At 46.1% G+C, this 7,474-nt stretch overlaps 1 protein-coding gene across 1 annotated transcript in view; it reads right to left on the minus strand.

Annotated features, from left to right (window-relative positions):
• Positions 1-1,022: 1,022 nt before the first annotated feature.
• RSRC1 (arginine and serine rich coiled-coil 1) overlaps positions 1,023-7,474 on the minus strand; it is a 76,102-nt gene continuing 69,650 nt past the window's right edge. The window contains exons 4-6 of the mRNA XM_017734407.1: positions 4,364-4,470; positions 3,217-3,363; positions 1,023-2,422 (exon numbers count right to left, since the gene is read on the minus strand). Coding sequence (XP_017589896.1) covers positions 2,330-2,422; positions 3,217-3,363; positions 4,364-4,470 — 347 coding nt within the window. The 3' untranslated portion in view covers positions 1,023-2,329. The remainder of the gene's footprint in view (positions 2,423-3,216; positions 3,364-4,363; positions 4,471-7,474) is intronic.

Consider the following 7,474-nt stretch of genomic DNA (forward strand, 5'->3'; position numbering starts at 1 on the left):
TTTATAAGGTGTCCAATGGTAAAATAAACCCAGCAGTAAGTTCCAAATCCACCTGAGTCACACACAGCAAAGCTGATTCCTTCTGGGGCTGCCTCCTCCCATATCCCATTGCTGCTATTCCAATGCGTGCCTGCCTTTGGCAGGAAAATGAATAATTGATCACAGGATGCTGCTCAAGGAAAAGCAAAGTTTGTCCCACTGGAACCTGCTGCAGCCCAAACCTTCACACCCAGCCCCCAGTCTGGCCCTGCACAAGCTCTGTGGCACTCACAGGAGCAAAGGTGGTGGAGGAGGATCCACGGGAAGAGTTGAACTCACCTGGAGAACCCACCTGGAATTGCTGAGGTCACCGGTCAGCGCCATGGGAGCTCCCACTGAGCTTGGACAGCTCTGGCAGTGTGTCCTGCAGGGCTGGCACAAGGTTTGGGACTGATGGGATCCAGGCAAAAACTCCATCCTGACATTTCCTTCCTCTCCCAACACCAACAACTCCAAAGCTTCCACATCCATGAGTGTGGAAAGGAGGGACTGGGAAGAGTGTCAGGTTAAGAAACCAGAAAAATCCCTCTTCAATGAACCACCCAAGGCAATACCCAAGTTATTATTCCATGAAAAGTGCAGAATCCTGAGGAATTCATTATTGGACATGCTGATCATTGAGCTGTGACTGGAACTATAAAAATCAACTTTACCCTGATTTGCTCCATGTTTCCAGTGGAGTTTGGAATATTTCAGTACATTTTCCATTCAGCTGGGATTATCTAGAATTTATTTATTATCTAAATGTTATTTCCAGATTCTTTCCAGCTCTTGCTCCCGACTCTCCTCCAGCAAATTCAGATGTTGATTAATAAGCAATAAATAATTAATAAATACTACTTTTACCATAAGTCTCTTCACAGTCTATTGTGGAATTTTCTAATATTCTACAGGGCTGCAAATAAAAGGAATCGTTTTACATCCAATAAAAGCACCAAAATTATCCAATACAATGTGTAAAAAGAGGAATTTACACCTGGACCTTCCACAGACATCAAATAGTTTTTATTTTCTATGAGAGAAACATAAAAGGTGATTAGAAAACACAGCAATGACAAATATTTACCATTTGAAAATGCTGAAATGAAACAAGGGAAACCATTTTCCCCCCACTTTTTCCTGCAGACAAGGTCTTGGAATATTTGGATGCAGGATAAAGTCAAACTAATGCTTCATAGAGGAAGTAAAAAGGTGTCAGAATGCAAATTCAATACATTTTCCTTTTATATCCAGGATCTACAATAAAAAAGAAGACAACCAAAGTCCATTTCCAGAGTCAGCCTCCATTTTTTATCACCACAGATGTGAGAACCAGGAGAAATAATCCTAAAAAGCAGCCTTCCAAGGGAATGCTGATGCAGGTGAGTTCCAGTGAGGTACATCCAGAGCTTTCTCCTCTCCTGATGTGCCAGTTTCCTCCCAGCTTTGCTGAAGAAACACTTTTGCATTTTATTTATTTTATTTGGTTGATCTCCCACATTTAGTTGGATGATGGACAGTGTGGTGGGAGTTTATCCAGGCTAAATTCCGATGTTCAGACTAAACTTTCATTATTTGGAAGTCCCACCTGGCCAGAGGGAACTTCGTGGGCTGGGAACAGTCACTGCACACAGCCAGGTGTGTGACAATGACATAATTCAGTAATTACATCGATGGTGAGATTGGTACAATTCCCCATTTGGAGCTGCAGTAGTGGCAGATGTTCAAGGAGCATTTTTCCACCCAGAGTGAGGAACTGGGAGCAGATGGATGAACACATCCACGTGGAAGATTCCCTCAGCCAGGAGCCTGCCCAGATATTCAGGATTCCACAGAAGGAAGGAGGAGGGGATAACAGTGATCTCCCTGCCCTGGGTCCTCTCCAGCTGCAGGACCTGGCCTGGCCTGGCCCCACTCACCCCTGACTGTCCCAGCCCTGCTCAGTCCCAGCCCCGAGCCTCAGTTCCCATTTATCTCCCAACTCCTGCCTGGTTCTCTAAAATGTTCTGGATTGGGAGGTATAAAATGATGTTTCATGGGCTGCCAGGTGTTCTGCACCTGAGGAATTCCCCCCTAAACAAGGAAATGCCCCTGGCTGTGCTGCCCTGCCCATCTCCAGTGCGGGGTCTGGAGAGAACCAGGGCAGAACATTCCTGGGTATTCCAGTGGAGCAGGACACAACACTCCTGTTCATTCAGGTGAAACCCTCCCTGCCTGCACAGCTCATTAAAATCTCCTCTAAGAGACAAACAGAACAACTGAATGTAGGAATTCCACGTGGGAACTGGCCTGGGACGGTCCTTGGGAGCTGTCAGGCCACGGGGCTTCCCATCAGCCGTTCCTGGCGGAGAGCAACCAACCTCTGGAACCACTTCTCCTCAGCCTCTGCCTTCTCGATGAACAGCTGGGCACAGGGAACAGGAGACAAGTTGGCACAACTCAGCAACTCCATGTTTGTGACCATCCCTTGGAACACCCATGGCTGTTTCAGCACCCAAAGGAAAAGCTCAGGGGGTTAAAGACAAAGGTGATCCAAAAACACCAGGAAAAGCAGAGACTTTTCATGGAATCCTCAAAGAGTTTGGCTTGGGAAGGATCTTAAGGATCATAATCATTGGAAAGCCAAGACTCCAATGCAAGTTCATCATTGCACATCTTGATCTCTGCTGTCTCTGTCCAGTGCACAGAACTCACACTGGTTTCTTTACTGCAAGGCATTTTTAACTTGCTAATTCTTAAAAAACTCTGTGTAAGTCCTTTTACTTCCAACTGAAGTGCTCCCAAAGGAATTTGCTCAAGTGTAGCCACAACAATTTAAAATTATCTGAAGTCTGTCCTGTGTTTAAAACTTTGCAAGTTGGCAAAATGGGCAAGTCCTGAGTTTTCCACCTGGTTTCCAACTACAGAAACCAAAAGCAATTTGTCCTGAATTTTTACTCAAGGGGATCTTAAATTCCCCTGTGTTACATTAATTATATTTTGTTATAAAATTAATTTCTAACTCCAGAACTCCTGGTGAACTTCCTGTGGGATTGCTCTGCTGGGCAGTGGGAGGAGTGGGATCCTCTGTGTCCTGCTGTCTCCAGAGCAGGGATTTTGTGAGGAGCAGCACAGCAAAGGCTGTGGGGTGCCCTGGTCCTGCTCTCATTCCAGGGGCTGTTCTAAAGCTAAAGATGGGATAAATATGGCAACACTCACGTTTGGATGTGCTAAGGAATTGTCATCCTGGTATTTGATGGCAGTGGGAATGTGGGCAGCTGGAGGCTCTTTCTCAGGAGCCGCTGCCTCAGTGGTTCCTGCTCCCACATTTCCAGGCTCATGCTGCAGTTCAGGAGGTTCTGTCGACTAAAAAAGAAACAAACACACAAAATTGGAGTGTTTTATCCCCAAATTCCCAAACATGGCAGCATCTTAACCCAGCACTTGGCTGCCCTCCCAGGAAAGGATCCTCATGGAAAGACTTCTCAGCATCCTCAGCAGGATGGACACCCTGGACATGGACAAAGGATATGAGGTAACAAAAAAAGGTATAGGGAGAGAGCTTGAAAAACTCAACACTGGGATTTTGGATCACTTACTGAAGAAGCTGCATCAGCTTCTTGGAGACTTCTGGAAAGGCAAGAATTTACACATTCCTGGGGAAACAACCAGGGATAATTCCAAACACTCGCTGTGGGGAAAATGAACCAAGCCTTGGCTTGCACACATCCCAAACCAGTTCCCTACAACACCAGGTGGCCAAAATGCAGGTGATTTCTGGGATCTGGATGTCTCCTGTTGGGTTTCTGGAAAGCTGATTGAAAAGCAAGCTGCTTCTTTTCAGGGAGTAAATACAGACTTAAAGTCTGGCTTTAAGTTAAGCAGCATTAAAAATATCTCCACTCTAATTACAAAGTAAATGTCTGATCACTTTGGGATTTTAATTCTCCTGCTTCTCCTAAAAAAAGTCTTTAGAACAGATGATTTCCTTAAATTCTGACACATTTAAATTCCCTGAGCCCATCCTGAGACCATCAGGGAGTCCCTGGTGGGATTTCAGGTGGGTTTAGGGTTGATGCTCTTTCATCAATGGAAAATCCGTAATAGTGCAGCTTCCTCCTGGCTCTGAGGGGATAATGCAGCAAGAAAAGGATTGAGAATGTGCCTTGTGGAAGGAAGATATCCTTTTTGGATGGGAAATGTCCCTTTTGGATGGGAGATGTCCCTTTTGGGAGGGAAATGTCCCTTTTTGGATGGGAAATGTCCCTTTTGGGAGGGAAATGTCCCTTTTGGATGGGAAATGTCCCTTTTGGGAGGGAAATGTCCCTTTTGGGTGGGAAATGTCCCTTTTGGGTGGGAAATGTACCTTTTTGACTTCTTTGCTCGACCTGAAGGTCTGTGGGATGAAGGCGTCGCTTTCGATGGCTTCGATCTCCTTCACTCGCTTCACTTGGTCGATGAGGGTGGCTTGGTCTGCAGAGGGAAGGTGGGATATCATGGGATCAGTGAAATCCTGGGATCCAGGCCCTGTCCCAGCCGTGCCTGGAGGAGATTTTGGGACATACCAGGAGAAACCGCTCGTGCAATGCAGCCCAAAATCCTCTGTCACAAGGGAAAGCTCCAAGTAAAGATAACAACAGTGAGGCCATTGCTGGGAGCATTCCAAATGCTGACCTAAGGATTTGTGGGATAAATGGGGAAGAGAAGGCTCCAGGGAGAGCTCAGAGCCCCCTCCAGGGCCTAAAGGGGTTCCAGGAGAGCTGGAGAGGGACTGGGGACAAGGCATGGAGGGACAGGACCCAGGCAATGGCTTCCCAGTGCCAGAGGGCAGGGCTGGATGGGAGATTGGGAAGGGATTGTTCCCTGGGAGGGTGGGGAGGGGCTGGGATGGAATTCCCAGAGCAGCTGGGGCTGCCCCTGGATCCCTGGCAGTGCCCAAGGCCAGGCTGGACACTGGGGCTGGGAGCAGCCTGGGACAGTGGGAGGTGCCCCTGCCATGGCAGGGGTGGCACTGGATGAGCTTTGAGGTCCTTTCCAACCCAAACCATCCCATAATTCTAAGCTGGCAAGAGCTGCACTACAGCAAAGCCCATAAATACAACTTCAAGCCTGATATTTTGGGGGGATTTGGAAGTAAAAAAAATAATTTGCTACATTTAAACTTGTGTTTGTAAGTCCTGCTGCCTCGGTGCTGAAACCTTCTCCCTTAAAACAGATTCCTAAGGATTTCTGGGGATAAATCAAATATCCCAATGCCTGCTGGGGAGAGGGAGTCAGAATTCACTGAGGTTTTGGATACACCAGGCCTGAGGGTAAATAAAAGGACAGAACATGGAACCTGATTAAGCCAGGGATAAAAAGAGGCAGGAAAAGGAGATTTCAAATCCACTGCTCAACTCCAGTTTCACAAAATCCCAGCCAGCTCCAGGATCCCACACGGATCCTGCACAAACTGATGGGGATGACAAATTAGGAAAGGGGCAAAAATCACTGAATGCTGCCAATGACATCAGTGACATTAACAGGGGAAAATGGACTGGAGGAAGCAGAGCCCATTAGTGCAGGGCACTTTTGACAAACACATTACTGGGAGATAAAACGACTTCCAGCTGTTGTTTGTCAGCTGTCAGTGGAAGGATATGTATTTCATAGGAAAATCAAAAATAATGGAGTCAGAAAGCTCAGAGGCTTCAGACAAAAAAAAAATCAATACTAACTCAGTGCATGGTGAGTGTTGTTACCCTCTAAGGGTGGAATAAAAGGAACTAAATCTCGGATTAGGGCTGGTTTTTAATAAAAAGGTGATTCCAGCAGCAGGTACCATTTCCAGCCCTGTCACCTTGGCAGGGGGGACCTTGCCCAGTTTGACTGGGAGCATCATCCTTCAGGGATAATTCACTATTTTACACTTCTCTATTTACATCTATTTCTATCCTGCCACAGATATAAATACACACAGCAGCTTTTACAGCTGTAAATTCATATGGAATTGAGCCGGATCAGCAATAACCTGGAATGTCACTTCAGAACTAAAATCTGCAGGAATTCTTTCCATGCCACCCCAAAATACCACACACAATAATTAAAAACACCAAAGAATCAGATAAAAGAAAAGAAACAGAGGATTCGACGACCCTACAAATCAGATAAAAGAAAAGGTAACTTCCCTGCAAGCTCTGCCTAAAATATTCCCCTTTTTTTCCTTAAAGACAAAATTTATTCCACTAAGAGTTTTAAAATCAATGAAACAGAAGCATTAAATGACCAATAATATCTTGTGAATCATCCATTAAATAAAAATATGTTTTAAACATTTCTTGGATAATCTTTGGGTGTCAATTTTTATGGATTTGTTGCTTATCCATAATCCTGACCATGAACATGTACCTAAAGAGATTTTTTCAAGCAAGTCTAACTCCAGAATCAAAGCCATGTCACAACAAACCTTCAATATTCCTCAGAATCGGTTTCTTCCTATTTTACTAACTGGATTTAAGGGGTTAATGTAATTTAAAAATATAACATGTTTTATGTTAAATGCTTTCAAAACCCAAAAAAGCTGTCATTTTTTCTTGCTCTTTTGAGTAGAGGGTGAAAAGAAGGAAAGACCCCCAGACTGCAGAGTAAACAAACAACTACAGCAGAAAACATTTCCCCTTTGACCCCGTTTTCTTTGGGGTTTTTGGAAGTGGTGGTTTTATCCAGCTGCCTTATAGCACGGTGTGTTTTCCAACAGAACCGTGTTGTCACACATCCCACGGTTTTTGACTGATCCCAGTTTTACTTAAGCCGCACAAACTGACAAATTAAAAGAAAAATGAAGTTTTCCCTGGACAATTTGCAGTGGGAGAGACAAAACCTCCCTGGCTGTGGGAGATCCTGGATTCTGTACTAAACAGAAGGGAAGCACTGGGGAAAGGAGGAAGAATCCAGCAGGACAGTGGGATTCACTGCAGCTGTGCCAGCTCCAGATTTTACCAAACCTGGGGCTCTGGTTTTTAGGGAATGTTCCTGCCTCAAGTCCTTTCTGTGTGCAGGAGAGGATCAGTTATCCCAACCCTGATCCCGTGGTATCCCAGACTTCTGATACCCTTCCCAGCCTGAGTGCTGGAATTCCAGAGCCAGCGGGAGCTGCCTGGAGATCCTCCCTGGGAATTCTCCCTGGGGACCATCCCTGGAGACCCTCCCTGGGGATCCTCCCTGGAGCCTCAGCGCCCACTCCAGAGGTGAGAGCTCCCAACAGCCGGAGCAAAATCCTGAGGGAATCAGCCCAGAAATGTCCCATTCCCACAAGCTTTGAACACAACATTCCCGGCACTCCAAGTCCCCCCTGCTCCTGCCCAGGCTGGAAGGGACTATCCCGGGATATCTCCTGGGATGTATCCCGGGATATCTCCTGCGATGTATCCCGGGCCATCTCCTGGGATGTATCCTGGGATATCTCCTGCGATGTATCCCGGGCCATCTCCTGGGATGT

Source organism: Corvus brachyrhynchos, unplaced genomic scaffold (assembly GCF_000691975.1).
Source record: "Corvus brachyrhynchos isolate BGI_N302 unplaced genomic scaffold, ASM69197v1 scaffold544, whole genome shotgun sequence".
NCBI classification, from domain to species: Eukaryota; Metazoa; Chordata; class Aves; order Passeriformes; family Corvidae; genus Corvus; species Corvus brachyrhynchos.